Below are 17,409 nucleotides of genomic sequence, written 5' to 3'. Positions count from 1 at the left end.
TGTAATATTAAAAATATATATTTTTTATATTAGTAAAATATTTATTTATGATTATTAAATATTTTTTTCTTCAACTTACAATTTTTAGTACATATTGATAATTTTTACAATAGTCTTTAATCATAAAACATATTATTATGAATCAACTTTTCTCTGATTTTTCATCCGAAATTTATTAAGCACATTTATTAATATATAGAGTTGTTATTAATTTAAATTAAAGTGATATTTATTATCAATATAAATTGACAGAACAACATTAAAAAAGTAAACTTGACAAGTTTTTATTTAATTCCATTAGACAAATTTACCATTAAAACAAGATTTAACGTAAAAGGATGTGCTGTAAAAATGCGTGATTAAAAAACGAATTAACGAAATCATAGTAACACGTTACCCCTTCTCTTTTAAAAGCCATTTACTTTTGTATATAAGCGTTCGCCCTCGTTCAGTTCATCAGAAGCAGTTTTCAGTTCAGAAAAGGCTTTACATTATTCAAACATGAAGTTCTTAGTGAGTTTTATATAGCGATACTATATTATGAAACCAGTAATTTATTAAAATATATGTGATTTATATACATAGGTTGCTTTCCTTTGCCTCGTTGGTTTCGTAGCCGCCCATCATGATGGTCAATGGCACGGAGAAGGACTCCTCGAATCTCAAGATCATGGTCAGTACGATGGACACTATACTGGACATCATGGATTAGTCACCGCTCCATTGGCTTACGCCGGACATTATGCCACCCCACTGGCTTATGCTGGACACTATCATGGACCAGCAGCTCCTTTGGGACATGACGGTCGCGTTGTAGATACCCCTGAAGTAGCTCACGCTAAAATCGCTCACCATGCCGCTTTCAACAACGCCGCCCATGAAAATGGAGTCAACGCTTACCACGGCGCCTACGTTAATGGAGTCAATGCTTATTCTGCTCCAGCATATGCCGGACATTATGGTGGCCAATACGCTCATGGTGTTCATGCTTATGCTGCTCCAATTTACGCAGGACACTATGGTGGACATTATTCTCATGGACATTCCGCCCCATTGGCTCATGACGGTCGTGTCGTAGACACCCCAGAAGTAGCCCATGCTAAAGCTGCCCATTTCGCAGCCCACGCTGCTGCCGCCCATTATGGACATCATTATTGAACACAATTATCTTAAAATTAACAAAAAACCTGTGATCTTCGTTTGAAATATAATAATAATTGTACATAATGTATTATATGAGTAATAAAACTATTAAAAAATATATATTATTTTTATTTATAAGAAGATTATTCAAAATATTTATGGACACTTGAGATTTTATGAAAATTATTGGCGACTATTCTATTCTTAATTATTTTTATAAAATATCCTTAATTGAGAACCTAATTTATTTCCTATATTTTTTTATTTTTAAATAGTTGTTAATATCGTACTTATTTAATATTTTTATACGATTTAGATTTCAATCAAAGTTAAAATTGGAAAACATAATATTATTTTGTAATGCTTTAAATTACTAGATGCCACAATGCACAATACGGTCTGTTTTTATTTATTATTAATGATATTTGACGTTTGTTGGGCCAGTATATTACCATTACAAATATTTTATAGTTTATATATTTTTGATATGGTCTAATTTTCATGATTGGTATTAAGTAGTCAGAGATTTGAAAAATGCTTAAAAAAAGTACTTTATGCACTGTATAAATGACTAAGAAGCTCTTATTTCATAACAATAAAAATTTTAAAATACATAAAGTACTGTGTAAAGCCAACTTTTAAAAAGCAGACTGATTTATATATTATGCAGAAAATTGGAATCTAAATATCAATCTAAAATACACTTTTGGGTGAAAATTACATAACAATGTCATCTTGTACCCTTAATTGAAATACACATAAAAAAATTGATACTCTAAAATTTTCAATTAAACTACAAAAAGTATTATTTTAATTTCTTGTTTTCAAGTTATCTATTTAGTTTTTTGTTTCTTCTGTAAAAATATTAAATATGGAGTTAGCAATTTTATATTATATAACCTTTGCACACTTTAATGAGAGTTTTTGAAATTTTATATTATTTCTTCAAACTTGAGAATAAAATACTATTATGTATATTAGATAGATCCAACGAAATATTCATTAATCATTTAATTAATAAAAAATGTGTGTTATTTTGAAAATATTTTATCGATGTCTATTATGCGTAGAATGACTTAAATCTAAATATACAAGAAAACTCTTGTGACATTTTTGTAACCGATTTTTTGTTGCTTTACTCTGTAGAAGCAGATGTATAACATTATACAGTAGACCCCTCTCCAATAATACGGTAAATTCAGGACGTGCTATTTGGGTGCCCGTTACTTTGGGGAGGATATCTCACCACATGCGCCAGATTTGTGCGTATGTATTGCAAAAAAATATATTTTCTAGTCCCCCAACTACACGCATCCAAATAACACGTCCTCAATTTACCGTGTTATTGGGGGGCCTACTGTAGTATGATATTTTTCATATCTGTATGATTTTATCGATGGGGCAAAACTCAAAGAGATTACAAACATTTTTCTACTATGTCTTAATTATATTATATAAAATAGTTCGATTGGATACCTAATCATTTTGAAACTGATATCATAAGATTATATTAAAAGTATTTTATTAAAAATAATTTTTGATTCTTGAAAATAATTCTACTTAAAGAAATACATTTTAAGGAGAGATCATTACCGGATTTATTTGTACCTACTTGTGTAAATTAACAAAACATGTAACGTCTAATATTTTTGGATTTGAATCAGAATTAATTGTTACAAAATCTTTAGTTATTTAATGTTGAGAAACGAAAGTGTTTTCTACATAAAATAGGAAGACAAAGTTTGCAACCTCTAAACAATAACTTAATATCCAATATCATTTCATTTAAATTACAAGAGGAAGAATTTTTTTATCAACCTTACAAAAGTGATAGTTTACGTTCATAAATTTACCATATAATATATTATTTTATATAGTACCGCTTACTAATGATTTAACACTTCTATATTTTAATTATATATCACAAAATTTAAGCTTCTATATTATTGTAGTTTTTTTTTTATTAAAAATAAGATAAAATTAATTTTATTCAATAATATTTGCAATTTAACATTTAATTGAAATTATTATTTACATATTATTATTTTTTATTTATTATGAAAAAAATTAGAATAATATTTTTTCTAATAAAATATTTATTTAAACTACATTTAAAGCAATTAAATAATCTATTAAACACATATCATAATTAAAAATGTCATTTTTTTGTTTCGCGTTGAAGGATCTTCCGTAGAAACGTGAATGAAATAATATCAACACATTACCCCTTCCATAAAAAAATCCTTTTACTTTTAGTATATAAGCGTTCGCTTTTGTTCAGTTCATCAGAAGCAGTTTTCAGTTCAGAAAAGGCTTTGCAATAATCAAACATGAAGTTCTTAGTGAGTTTTACATAGTGATACTTTACTATTATATATAAATACAGTGATTTATTAACTTATGTGTGATTTATATAGGTTGCTTTCCTTTGCCTCGCTGGTTTCGTAGCCGCACATGATGATGGTCAATGGCGCGGAGAGGGACTTCTCGAATCGCAAGATCATGGTCAATACGACGGACACTATGCTGGACACCATGGATTAGTCGCCGCTCCCTTGGCCTACTCCGGACATTATGCCGCCCCATTGGCTTATGCTGGACACGCTTATGCCGGACACTATCATGGACCAGCTGCTCCTTTGGGACATGACGGACGCGTTGTAGACACTCCTGAAGTAGCTCACGCTAAAATCGCCCACCACGCCGCATTCAACAACGCCGCCCATGAAAATGGAGTCAACGCTTACAACGGCGCCTATGCCCATGGAATACATGCTTATGCTGCCCCAGCATACGCCGGACACTATGGTGGCCAATACGCTCATGGAGTCCATACTTATGCTGCTCCAGCTTACGCCGGACACTATGGTGGCCACTACGCTCATGGACATGCCGCTCCATTGGCTCATGACGGAAGTGTCGTAGATACCCCTGAAGTAGCCCATGCCAAAGCTGCCCACTTCGCTGCCCACGCCGCTGCCGCCCATGGAAGCCATTACGGACATCATTATTAAACACGACTTATCAAAATTGTAATATAAGATATATGCAAATTAAAAACTATTTATTACAAAATATCATTTCGATCTTTTATATATAAATATATAGACATAGTTGTATGTAATGTAATATAAAATCAATAAAAGTAATGCAAAAAATGTATATATATTTTTTTATTGTTAATAAGAAGATTATTTACAATTTGTATTTTTTGTTATGAAGTTATTAGTGGGGATTTACTGTTAATTATCGATTAGAAGGAGTGATAAAAAATATTTTTTTAAGGATTGACCACAATATAAACACACAAGGGGCATTAAATTCGTGCGGCACTCATTTTTATAGCTTTATAGCTTTACCGGTTACTTTTAAATTTATAAATATAATATTCATTAATGTCTTAGCTCATCTATTTTACTCATTTTCAAGATTATAATTAATGGAATATTCGAATAGTAAGAACCCTAGTAAATAACGATAGTAATAATGATATGCAATCTACATCCATTACTCGGAATAAATCTTGATTTCATATAGTTCTTGAATGTGTTGAAAAAAATTAAGATGCACTTTAAAAAATTAAGAAACGATTGTATTAATTGATCAATTTTCGGGAGTTTGAGTTCCATCATGTAGATAAATAAAATTTCTAGTTTTCTTAAAGTTTTTTTTTGGAAAAGTAAAATAATTGACTGAGTGTGCTTTTATAATAAATCGACGATATGATTAAAAAATGTTACTAAGCAATTTTTGTTTCATCTCCATTTTGGCTTGTGTCCTTTATTGATATTTTAAAGAGCTGGTAATCTAAGCATATCAGTAGTTTATTATCATGATCAAGGTGTTTTTCGGGCAACTTGTTTGGTTGGACTCGTAACATTGTCAAATGTCAACACAACAAGCCGAGCGTGCTCTCCACCGCCGCTCTGTCGTTATTCTTGCTTCGTTCATTTCTTTGAATACCTTCGCGTCCTACATACAATTAAATAAATCTGTTGAGAGTTATTCATGAGGTGCTCACTGTTCTGATCATCGCTCGCTCACACCTAACCTATCCAATATTTAAGGTGCAAGAGAGATATTTTATAAGATATTTTTAAGCTAAATATTTTTTTAACATTTATATTTATAAGGTATGATTTTTTTAATTTACATGATCATCATATATTTTAATTATGATCGTCCTATATTTTTATTCTAACTATATATTTATTCTAACTATTTAATATTCATTATGACCAGGCTGGTAATACAATTCTGACTAAGATATGATTTTTATTCTGACCCAAAGTTGATTTAAGTTCTTACTATTTAATTTGCTGCTTTAAAGAAATCAGATAATTTATATTTAATAACCAAATAAAATTACTCAATGCATATATCATATAAAGGTTAACACAATTCATAATTATTTAGCTAATCAGCATATTAACCTTTTCACCTCGGCTGATATTTTTGCGCGCTATTTCGAATTTTACAAATATGTGGAAGAGCACCTATTTATGCCATAACTTATTTAAATATTATTTTAATAAATTAAAGTGTTTTTTAACCTTAAATTATACAAAAAAAAACATATTACAAGACTCAATGGTTCATGCCACTTTTAAGTGCCCAATGCATACTGGCGTTTTTCTTGATGACTTCAATAGGTGTCATCCGCATTTAAAGGGTTAATATATTTAAAAAATAAAATACTATCAAATAGAGCTTATTTATTTTATTACCATTTGATTTTTGACTTAATTTTTATTTATGATTTTTAATTATTTTATATAAATTAAATAAATATATTTTACTTAAATGTCTATTATATGCAGTTGTAGATATTGTACTATATAAAAATTTAGCTATAAAAATTATGAAATATTTTATTTATAAAGGACGCATTGTAATATGTAAAATTTAATTCAATATTTATTATATAAAAATGTACTTTGTACTAATAATGTTTTATATTAATTTTACTTTTAAAAACTGTACCTTTACATATAATACATAAATATTAATGAATGCTAATATTATACAGCTTATTTAGTAGCATACAATTATACTATATATTAAACTTGGCATAGTTCCTACTAGAATGTCCAGAGCCAATATGTTTGTGTTGAATTTGTCAATGAATTTAGTTATTTCTTTGAAGTAGAAAAAAAGTTTTAACCTCTAAACAATAAAGAAATATCGATAACTTTCAATTTAAACGACAAGAGGAAGCAATTTGTAGCAATGAATTTTTAAACTGACCTTAAAAATGGTGAAAGTATTTAAACATACGTTTAACATATATGTAAAATATTTATTTTGGAACTGCATGATTTGTTATATTTTTATAATTTTGTTATATATATTTTTAATTTACACAAATCAAAAATATTTTTTTATATTTAATATTTGTATGCTTCGTTTAATATGAAATTTAAAATTTAAAAAAATACAACAAATAATGAAAATTAATAAAGTAGTATTTTATAATAAAAACTACTAAATATTTTTATTAAAGTGATTCAAGTTTAATTATTTTTAAAATATCAATAAATCATTTAATTCAATGAGGCACATTTTTAATTTTAAAAATAGTTAAAAATATTTGTTTACGGTAATGTATTTTATAGAAAATGAAGAGTATAATATAAATTAACGAAATCATATCAACACGTTTCCCCTTCCATAAAAAAATCCTTTTACTTTTAGTATATAAGCGTTCTCTCGCGTTCAGTTTATCAGAAGCAGTTTTCAGTTCAGAAAAGGCTTTGCATTAATCAAACATGAAGTTCTTAGTGAGTTTTACATAGTGATACTTTACTATATAAATACAGTGATTTATTAACTTATGTGTGTTTTATATAGGTTGCTTTCCTTTGCTTTGCTGGTTTCGTAGCCGCTCATGATGATGGTCAATGGCGCGGAGAGGGACTCCTTGAATCTCAAGATCATGGTCAATACGACGGACACTATGCAGGAGACCATGGATTAATCGCCGCTCCCTTGGCCTACTCTGGACATTATGCCGCCCCATTGGCTTATGCTGAACACTATCATGGACCAGCTGCTCCTTTGGGACATGACGGACGCGTCGTAGACACCCCTGAAGTAGCTCACGCTAAAATCGCCCACCACGCCGCATTCAACAACGCCGCCCATGAAAATGGAGTAAACGCTTACAACGGCGCCTATGCTAATGGAATCCATGCTTATGCTGCTCCAGCATACGCCGGACACTATGATGGCCAATACGCTCATGGAGTCAATACTTATGCTGCTCCAGTTTACGCAGGACACTATGGTGGCGATTACGCTCATGGACATGCCGCTCCATTAGCTCATGACGGACGTGTTGTAGACACCCCTGAAGTAGCTCATGCCAAAGCTGCTCACTTCGCCGCCCATTCTGCTGCCGCCCATGGAAGCCAATACGGACATCATTATTAAGCACAAATATCTCGATATTTAAATTAGCCTGTGATCCTTTCCAAATCAGATATATTTTTTTGTAATTTAAAATGATATTTTTATGGTTTATAAAATGTTTTAAAAATATTTTTTGCACAGTGTGTAAAATTGTACATATTATATTTTACGAAAAATAAAAGTTATTTAAAAAAATATATTTTTTATTTATGTATGAATTTTTAATACATTTCTAACAGTTTCTACTGAAAACCCTATTTTTAGTTAAAAGTGTTTTTGACTTTGGTATTAATTATTGAAAGTAATTTTCTTCTTCGTAAGCAATAGTGAATTAACTATGGTTATATTCTCTAAAACGAAATTCAGAGGCATGAGATATAACATTTTTTGTGTAATGCTTTCCAACGTGTATTAAATTATATCATTGTTTAATGAAATATATTACGCTTAAGTTTTTATTTTAAATACGTTAATTTCAATAACAGAATAATTTGACAGATATACTAATTATATATAATATGCACGGTACTGGTTTATAACCATTATCATGTTTACAATTATTTATTAACTACAATTTGATAAAAAAAATAAAAACATAAAACAAAACTTTTGTGGTTATATGTTAAGGTAAAAAATTAAAAAACTTTTACAATTTAAGTGAAAGAAAAATATAAATAAAAGAAAAAAACAATTAATAAAATGGTAATTTGAGTACATTTTATTAACAAATTTAAATTATTGATATCTTGTCTTTAGCCTTTAAAGTAATATGTGCTTTGGTATTTTGTGTTTTTATCATAGTCATCGATACACGAGATTAGCGGGTTAGTTTGGTTTCGCAAAATATTCTTATAATCATTTCTGGGATGAAAATGACATTGTTCTTTAATTGTTAGTATTTGTAGGCTATTATTAAATTTTTTAAGACTGATATAAAAATGTGTATTATATGTTATTTTTATAGTTTTGTTTTGAATAACTTGTAATTTAATACAATTAGTATTATTGATGTTACACCATACCAGACAGGCATATGTTAAAATGGATCTAATTAATCGTTTATAGATTGAAATTTTATTGTTTTTAATTAACGCGCTTTTTCTATTAAATATATGTCTAAGGTCCGCAATGTCGGCAACCCTTTAGAGCAAAGTTCCAAAAAATGTTTATTAAATTTAAGTATGGAGTTCAGGTGTAAGCTCATGTATTTAACCCTTGTTTTTCATTTTACGTTATATATGTAAAAAAAATATTGCTTCTTTTTTTATTTGATTGATTTTAATTTTCCACCTCGCAAAATATTTCTTTAAGATTTTTGTAATTAATTCGCGATTGGTTTAAGACCATAAGCACTAGTTAAAATACCTGTATCGTAAACGTGCATATATAAAAGCGTATTTTTATTTTTCCTATATCGTTCGTATACAAGGTAAAGAGGAACGGCCCGAGCATACTTGCCTGTCGAACTCCAGCTGTAATCTTAGGCGGAACGAGTGTTCATTCTTTAGTGAAACAACATAGCTTCTACTTTTTATGTATAAGCGTATTAAACGTAGTTGGTAGTCAGTGGTTTTATTTTTGTATAGTTTATGAATCAAAAGTCATGCCATACTGTGTCGAAAGCGTTTTCAATATCTACCATTAAAAGACCCATACATTATTAATATGGAAACTAGCGCATATGTGTTCCGTTAATCTATTAAGTTGATGTTCATAGTGATTTTCGCGGAAATTAAATTGTACGATAATAATTGTATTCCCCAAGGATTCTTTTTTCAAATATTTATTTGTAATAAACTGATGGGGTGATAATTGATCAAATTTGAAGGATCATTATTAGGTTTTTGGAATTTTAAGTAATTCTACATAAATATCCAATCATATGATATAAAGCAGTAGTCCATATTTTTTAATTTAACTTTTGTATTTTACTGAAAGCTTTTACATTTCTTATTTTGTTTGATAATATTGTTTTAAATTTGTATTATTGTATTTTACGACACGAATCCTTATCGAAGTTGCATAAGCAAAGGGAAGATCTAGTTTTTTTCTAAAGATTATCTTCTATTTGTGTTGCTTTTGAATCAGTGAATTAAAGAGAACCATAGTAATAATAATCTGTTTTACTTTCAAGAAAAAAAAAGATACGATTAAACAGTAAAATAAAAATAAGATATTTATAACAATTCAAAATAATAGAAAACGCTATTTTAATTTAACATTTTTAATATATTCTTATAATAAAAACACGTACTTATAAATTAATAAAAAATTGCTATTTTAGAATATATTAACTTTACTAACTAAAATATGTATAAGGTGAACATTACTACAGGTAGTTTATATCTATATTCAAAGCAAAGTAACTTAAGTTTTTAATTGTATTCATAAGTTAAAGTTTTTATTGAATAAAAAAAATAATTAAAAATATCTTGTAAGCAAATTACACGGTTAGCTTTATTAACATTCCATTAGCCATATTAAATTCAAATACAAAAATGATAACAATGTATTCATTAAGCTCCGAAGGATTTTCCGTAGAAATGTGAGAGTAAAAAATATTAACGAAATCATATTAACACGTAACCCCTTCCCTTGAAAACTCGATTTACTTTTAGTATATAAGCGTTCGCCCACGTTCATTTCATTAGAAGCAGTTTTCAGTTCAGAAAAGGCTTTGCATTACTCAAACATGAAGTTCTTAGTGAGTTTTACAAAGTGATACTTTACTATATAAATACAGTGATTTACTAACTTATGCGTGATTTATATAGGTTGCTTTCCTTTGCCTCGCTGGTGTCGTAGCCGCCCATGATGATGGACAATGGCGCGGAGAAGGTCTCCTGGAATCTCAAGATCATGGTCAATACGACGGACACTATGCTGGATACACTGAATTAGTAGTCGCTCCATTGGCATACTCTGGACATTATGCCGCCCCATCGAATTATGCTGGCCACGCTTATGCTGAGCACTATCATGGACCAGCAGCTCCTTTGGGACATGATGGTCGTGTTGTAGACACCCCTGAAGTAGCTCACGCAAAAATCGCCCACCACGCCGCTTTTAACAACGCCGCCCATGAAAATGGAGTCAATGCTTACAACGGCGCCTACGCTCAAGGAGTTCAAGCTTATGCTGCCCCAGTCTATGCCGGACACTATGGTGGTCAATATGCTCAAGGAGTCCAAGCTTATGCTGCCCCAGTTTACGCCGGACAATATGGTGGTCACTATGCTCATGGATATGCCGCCCCATTGGCTCATGACGGACGTGTTGTAGATACTCCTGAAGTAGCCCATGCTAAAGCTGCCCACTTTGCCGCCCATGCCGCCGCCTCTCATGGCAGCTATTACTAAACTCAATTATCTCAAAATATATTTGAACTGAAGATTATGAAAATGTTGCATAGATGTATATAATGTATTTTATTTTATTGACAATAAAACCAACGAAATGAATATATTTATTTTTATTATATTTATGAAATGTTATAGTGCAAGTTATAGTTTTTTTTAGTTGACCATAGTGTAATTTGATCATAGTTATATTTATCGGGCTTTAGCGTAATCCATACCAATATGTGTAATTAACATAACAAAAAATGAGTTTTTTGCTTTAGAAATATTTAAATTTAGTATGCAAATAATAAAATATCATATGAGTTTGATAGGAAAATAATTACATATTTACATAATTCTCTGCTTGCATTAGCACAGTCAGCTCAGAGCTATCCATTTCATCATTATTTATAATTGAGAAAGAGATGACATTTTTTGGTTTACACCCTTACTATTAGCTCTAAAGTACACGATACGGATATATAATACGTTCGATACTTTATCATTACTCTGATTGATTGATAAATAAAAAAAATAATAAATATAAATAAATAGTAATGATTTTAATTTCTATAAATTTGTTCAAAACATAAACAGGGGTTGTGAAACAGAGGAAATATATTTAATTACAATAATAAAAATAAAAATTTAATTTGCTCGATTGATTTCTGAGCCACCGGAAATGCGTTCTGTTGTTTCGACCAATAAAATATAAATTCAAATATAAAACAAGATGGCCGACATACACGTAACAACAGTTGTAATTGTTTTGTTACGCGACAATAATTTTCATTAATTTTTCATGTGTGTTGCTCGATTTGACTGAATTCAAATAATCGGATTGCAAACTATCTAGGTATGTTATAACTATGAAAATGAAATATATACATAATGTGTATAATGATTATAAGAATACATTGATTAAACTAGATAAACCATCATAAAACAATCTACGTAATGAAATCTTCAAATTTTGAATTTCCGTCGACGGGCTCCGAGGCCGAAAATTGAGTTTTTCTTTTTACAATACATAAAAATTATCATTGATTCTGATTTAATGCACATATTCGTTAGATTTGACTTACTATGATTACTCGAATTGCAAATAAATCAGGTACATTTTAATCATGAACATGTAATATATACTTAGTACGTATAAGGATTGAAAGTTAATGTCTATCAAACCATATAAATGCTAATAAAAAGTATTGTTTCATATATTAATATTTGGAAAACTCAGTATATTTTTTTATAGATTGAAACATTTTGACTATCATTGAAAATCCTTCATATTATTGTCTAATTTCAACTATTTAATTTAAAAATTAGCTATCGGTCATATTAACTTTTCGTCGCGTTTTATCTAAAATGGACCGTTTCAATTGCAAGCTACTAACTGTTTACCTATTTTTAAGTCTACTAGTGCTCTCAATCGAATATTTTAATTATTCCTCCGATTTTTAACTATATAAGTATTTGAATAATTGATCGAATATACGTAAAATATTCGTTTTCAGACTTTCGAATGAAATTTAAGAAAAAATCTTAATCAATGGTCCTTTATGCACATTCATTTTGTTTCGAAATGCTAGACCGTGAGACGCTTCTTCTTAGCAAAAGAATGTTTTCACGTCTTCAAAAAACATTTGTGACTAGAATATTTAACGGCTGTAGCTATTATGACCGAAATTTTCAGAATTCGTTTGTTAAACGAAACAAAATAGTGATATAAAGACCTACCCTTTACTATAGTTCTACTCTTATCTAAAACAGATGTGCGTCGCAAATTTGCGTGAAGTTCATGATACGTTTTTGTATTTTATGTTAATATTATTATTCTCAATAATTGGTTAAGTAAATGAATATCGATAAAAAGAGAAAAAATTACAATTATGTTCGTATATTTATATACTTCGTCCATTTTCTATTCAATATTCCAATGGTTAAGAACTACGAATAATTAAAAACACGTACTGACAGTTTATGTAGGCTACTGACTAAAATCAATCGAAAGCATATTATATTATAGGTCTTAACTTTATATAATATATACGTCTTAACTTTAATGACTACATTCAATTTTTTTTGATAAATTTACGAATGCCTGTTAAATACTGCTACTGTTAAATATTCACAAATTTGATGATTATTTAAAATTCTATTTAAATTTACCACAGCTTTCAGATTCACATATTTAATTAAATAAATATGCATATACACACTAATAAATATATAAATGTATTAAAATACAATAATATTAGAGAAATTTGTTCAAATATGTGCGATATTTTTTTAAGTCAAAATCTCAAAGTCATTGAATTATTTTTATAAGCTTTTCAAAAATAATTTTGAAAATTTTAGATTTCATGTGTTTTAAATATGAATTAAATTGAAAAAAAATTAAATTTTAATAAAATATTTTTTTTTAAATAAAAACCAAAGTTGTTATTGTCCCATTAATAATATGGATTACACTTTAGTCAAATATTAATATTAAAGTCTATTTGAGGCCCTAACAATTTTAGACCAAGCGATCTTTACGGAAGATCCAAATTATTAGAATCACGAATTATTTATACAGTGAATGCTCTAAATGATAAATGATGAACAAGATTAATTGTGATCAGAATTTCATTAATTTTGTGTCGTAGTATATTGGCAAAGTATAGGATTACTTTACGTCTTTTATTTTAAATTTATCTAATTGAGTTATTTATATATAAAAAATATGCTTCATTACTTTTTTATTGTATCATATTTGTTGGTAAAAAATAAATTTTTAATCTAATAATATTGAATTAATTTCAAATATTATATTATTATTTGAATTAAATTGTGTATCATATATTTAAATTGCATTTATTGATATATTCACTGTACAATTTAGATACAAAATTTCAACAATGTATACATTCAACGTTGAAGGATTTTTCGTAGAAATGTGAGAGTAAAAATACGAAAGAAATCATATAAACAAGTTACCCCTTCTCTTAAAAAATCATATACTTTTAGTATATAAGCGTTCGCCCGCGTTTAGTTCATCAGAAGCAGTTTTCAGTACAGAAAAGGCTTTGCATTAATCAAACATGAAGTTCTTAGTAAGTTTTATCATAGTAATACTATACTATATAAATACAATTATTTATTAACTTATGTGTGATTTATATAGGTTGCCTTCCTTTGCCTCGCTGGATTCGTAGCCGCCCATGATGATGGTCAATGGCGCGGAGAGGGACTCCTCGAATCTCAAGATCATGGTCAATACGACGGAAATTATGCTGGATACAATGAATTAGTGGTCGCTCCATTGGCATACTCTGGACACTATGCCGCCCCATTGAATTATGCTGGACACTATCATGGACCAGCAGCTCCTTTGGGACATGATGGACGCGTCATAGACACCCCTGAAGTAGCTCACGCAAAAATCGCCCACCGCGCCGCTTTTAACAACGCCGCCCATGAAAATGGAGTAAATGCTTACAACGGCGCCTACGCTCAAGGAGTTCAAGCTTATGCTGCCCCAGTCTATGCCGGACACTATGGTGGTCAATATGCTCAAGGAGTCCAAGCTTATGCTGCCCCAGTTTACGCCGGACAATATGGTGGTCACTATGCTCATGGATATGCCGCCCCATTGGCTCATGACGGACGTGTCGTAGATACTCCTGAAGTAGCCCATGCTAAAGCTGCCCACTTTGCCGCCCATGCCGCCGCCGCTCATGGCAGCTATTACTAAACTCAATTGTCTTAAAATATATTTGAACTGAAGATTATGAAAATGTTGCACAGATGTAAATAATGTATTTTATTTTATTAACAATAAAACCAACGAAATGAATATATTTATTTTTATTCTTTGACATTTTTATAGATCCGAGTTAATATTTTGTTGTTTAAAAACATACATTTCTTAAATTCAATAATGATTATAAAAGCTTACAAATTAATCATATGGTACTTACTTTTTTTGTTTTATATTGCAATTGAGATTTTAATGACAACTAAAAACTAAAATTAAACATTATAGTTTGATTAATTATTTTAATATACCAGCTTATTACCCATCATGTATATTTAATAATTACAAAAATACTATTATAATTGTTAATTATTAAGAATTTATTATTTTTTAACATAAAGTATATTATAGAAATTCTCAATTATTTCAATTTTATCAGTGAATTTCAAACGTCTGCTCCTTAGTTGCTGAACTATATATATCCCTGTCTAGTTTCGCAATTTCGTTCACTATGTTTGGTTCGATTTTTTAGACGTCCCTTGTTTCCATTTAGTAATATTAAATAAGATTTTATAAGTCAGCAAAAATCATTTTTTCAGACATTTTTGTAAAAAATATTCATACGAATTCAATTCTATTTAAAGATATTTTATAAAAATATGACCACCAACTTTGACTTTTATTATCTCTTAACATCTGATAATATTTTTGTATGTCAGCATCAGTATAATGAATGCCTAATTTAATCTTTTACGTGTTGATTAAAGTTAGAGGAAGAAACAAATCCATGTTTAACTCATAGATTTGAAGCTAATTGAAGTTTTAAACTGTTATTAATTTAAAACAAATTTTACTTTATATATTAACATACAGCACATAATAAAACACACAAAGACTTAATCTAAATACAAAAAAATTTACTCTGTTATAATATGTATGTTATTAGAAAGATGCTAGAAAATAATGCAAACTACATGATTGTACAAAGCATAGAGTTTTCTTGTACTCCTCAATTAACATGCGTATCGCAAGTCAAACGTTAACACTTTAGAGGCTTTATTGCATATTTTTCTATAAGCTGAACGAATCTGTAGTCCTTTTGAAGACCCTTAAATCGATTAACACTTTTTGCAGCAAAGCAGAATATTATCCATTTCATTGACAATATTATTCAGTGTTCTTGCTGTAAAAAAGCTTATGGAATAATATTTTTTGACGTTAAATAGTACTTTATTAGCCTTTTATACTACGTACATTAATTGTTAACATAAAATTAAAGTTTTTTACAATCCTTAATAAAATTTATTTTAATGAATACTTTAAGGTCGTCAGAGAAAAGTAAGAATTTGTAATTGAAAATAAGTTTATTAAAAGCATTATTAAACACAATAAAATAATAATTAACTGAGAATAGAACCTTGAGACATTCCTGACATGCAATGAATTCAGACGATTGTTAAAATGATATGCAATGAAATCCACCTTTCTGCCTATATTGAGATGTTTCGTCACAAAATTGTAAAAAACGAGCAGTTTCGTTGTTAGTGATCTCGGATAAACGAAAATCATGCTGTTTATCAATCAAGTATCCTTTGATGCGATTTATTGCATACTGACGAATTATAATTTCGAATACTCTTGCTGATAAAATCGACACTGGCTTATATATTCCAATCGGAAATTTCGTAAAGGGCGCATCTCAGATTGTTTTCAAAGTATACTTGTTCGCTGTTTTTTATGTACACATACAGTCGTCTGCCTAGTAGTATTTTAAAAAGGTATTGTTTCAGTAAAAGGTTAAAAACAAGTAACAGTGGATATGCAATAAGGTCCTGCATTTCTTTAAGTATACCATCTAGAACAGTGAACATCACGCCTTCCACTTTTTATCCAAAACACACAGTCGTTTTACTTACACAATCGTATTGTATGAGTTGTTAACCAGTTACTGTGTTATTACATATGTTTTATTTTGTGCGAAATAGCCCGACATATTTATTTTTATGGCCGGATGTGACACAGATGAAAATCCTTGTCGCTTTTCTTTTGCATATATATGTATACGTAGATAATGCATTCACAAAATTATTGCAGTACAAATTTTTGACATATCAGTTAACAGCTAACTGTCTTTGGATTCGGTGCTTCTACAATTTTTCATTGTGACTTTTTAAAAATTAAAAATGAACTGCCAATCTTCTTCTTCTAAATCATAAGAAAGTGAACGAAACCAAAGAAAACTACCCAAATTTTTAATTATAAATTATTAAAATTGTTATCGACTTCTGCATACACTCGTCGAAGTATGCTCGATAATAACCATTATTGCAGCGCAGGTAGAAACAAAAATAACACACAATCGTATTTTCGTGCGACGTATATGAATTTATTTTGTGACTCTAGCACGCGCGAATGTACGTGTGTAAAAATTGGAAGGCATGTGGTTCACTGATCTAGAATTATATCAGGGTCTGCCGATTTTTTCAAAACCATGCCAAAGGTCAGAAATTGTGAAACTATCGTACGATAAACATACTAGTATATATATTTTCGAGTACTTGTCGTCTCATTTTAAACTGGTCGGATTTGCATCAAAGAAGCTTAAAATGCATTCACTATTTCCAGTCACTTTCATAAATAAATGCATACATTCAGATTCATTTAGATGCATAAATCTGTTTTTCTGATTTGACGAAGCTCCAATAGTATGCAAATCATAGTTATATTAAATGTATATAGATATATTATACATATATATATTTTCAATATTAT

General features: G+C 29.4%; 5 protein-coding genes across 5 annotated transcripts; all 5 read left to right on the top strand.

Moving 5' to 3' along the window:
- The first annotated feature begins 501 nt into the window (after positions 1–501).
- On the top strand, positions 502–1,158 carry LOC148229437 (uncharacterized). The gene is made up of 2 exons (XM_088197686.1): positions 502–513; positions 586–1,158. Exons 1-2 carry the CDS (start codon positions 502–504, stop codon positions 1,156–1,158), a joined length of 585 nt encoding a protein of 194 aa, XP_088053812.1.
- A 2,286-nt stretch (positions 1,159–3,444) lies between these two features.
- LOC148229436 (uncharacterized) lies at positions 3,445–4,218 on the top strand. Its single transcript, XM_088197681.1, has 2 exons — positions 3,445–3,485; positions 3,561–4,218. Exons 1-2 carry the CDS (start codon positions 3,474–3,476, stop codon positions 4,155–4,157), a joined length of 609 nt encoding a protein of 202 aa, XP_088053807.1. The 5' UTR covers positions 3,445–3,473; the 3' UTR covers positions 4,158–4,218.
- A 2,650-nt stretch (positions 4,219–6,868) lies between these two features.
- Positions 6,869–7,749, top strand: LOC148229435 (uncharacterized). The gene is made up of 2 exons (XM_088197685.1): positions 6,869–6,923; positions 6,994–7,749. Exons 1-2 carry the CDS (start codon positions 6,912–6,914, stop codon positions 7,573–7,575), a joined length of 594 nt encoding a protein of 197 aa, XP_088053811.1. The 5' UTR covers positions 6,869–6,911; the 3' UTR covers positions 7,576–7,749.
- A 2,475-nt stretch (positions 7,750–10,224) lies between these two features.
- On the top strand, positions 10,225–10,997 carry LOC148229434 (uncharacterized). Its single transcript, XM_088197684.1, has 2 exons — positions 10,225–10,258; positions 10,329–10,997. Exons 1-2 carry the CDS (start codon positions 10,247–10,249, stop codon positions 10,911–10,913), a joined length of 597 nt encoding a protein of 198 aa, XP_088053810.1. The 5' UTR covers positions 10,225–10,246; the 3' UTR covers positions 10,914–10,997.
- A 2,984-nt stretch (positions 10,998–13,981) lies between these two features.
- On the top strand, positions 13,982–14,718 carry LOC148229433 (uncharacterized). The gene is made up of 2 exons (XM_088196841.1): positions 13,982–13,993; positions 14,065–14,718. Exons 1-2 carry the CDS (start codon positions 13,982–13,984, stop codon positions 14,632–14,634), a joined length of 582 nt encoding a protein of 193 aa, XP_088052967.1. The 3' UTR covers positions 14,635–14,718.
- Positions 14,719–17,409: the final 2,691 nt, after the last annotated feature.

The sequence above is a fragment of the Plectrocnemia conspersa genome, unplaced genomic scaffold (assembly GCF_051122295.1).
Source record: "Plectrocnemia conspersa isolate PC_06_02 unplaced genomic scaffold, ASM5112229v1 ptg000011l, whole genome shotgun sequence".
Classification (NCBI taxonomy): domain Eukaryota; kingdom Metazoa; phylum Arthropoda; class Insecta; order Trichoptera; family Polycentropodidae; genus Plectrocnemia; species Plectrocnemia conspersa.
The sequence above is the reverse complement of the archived record's forward strand: the minus strand, read 5'-3'. Positions and strand labels throughout refer to the sequence as shown.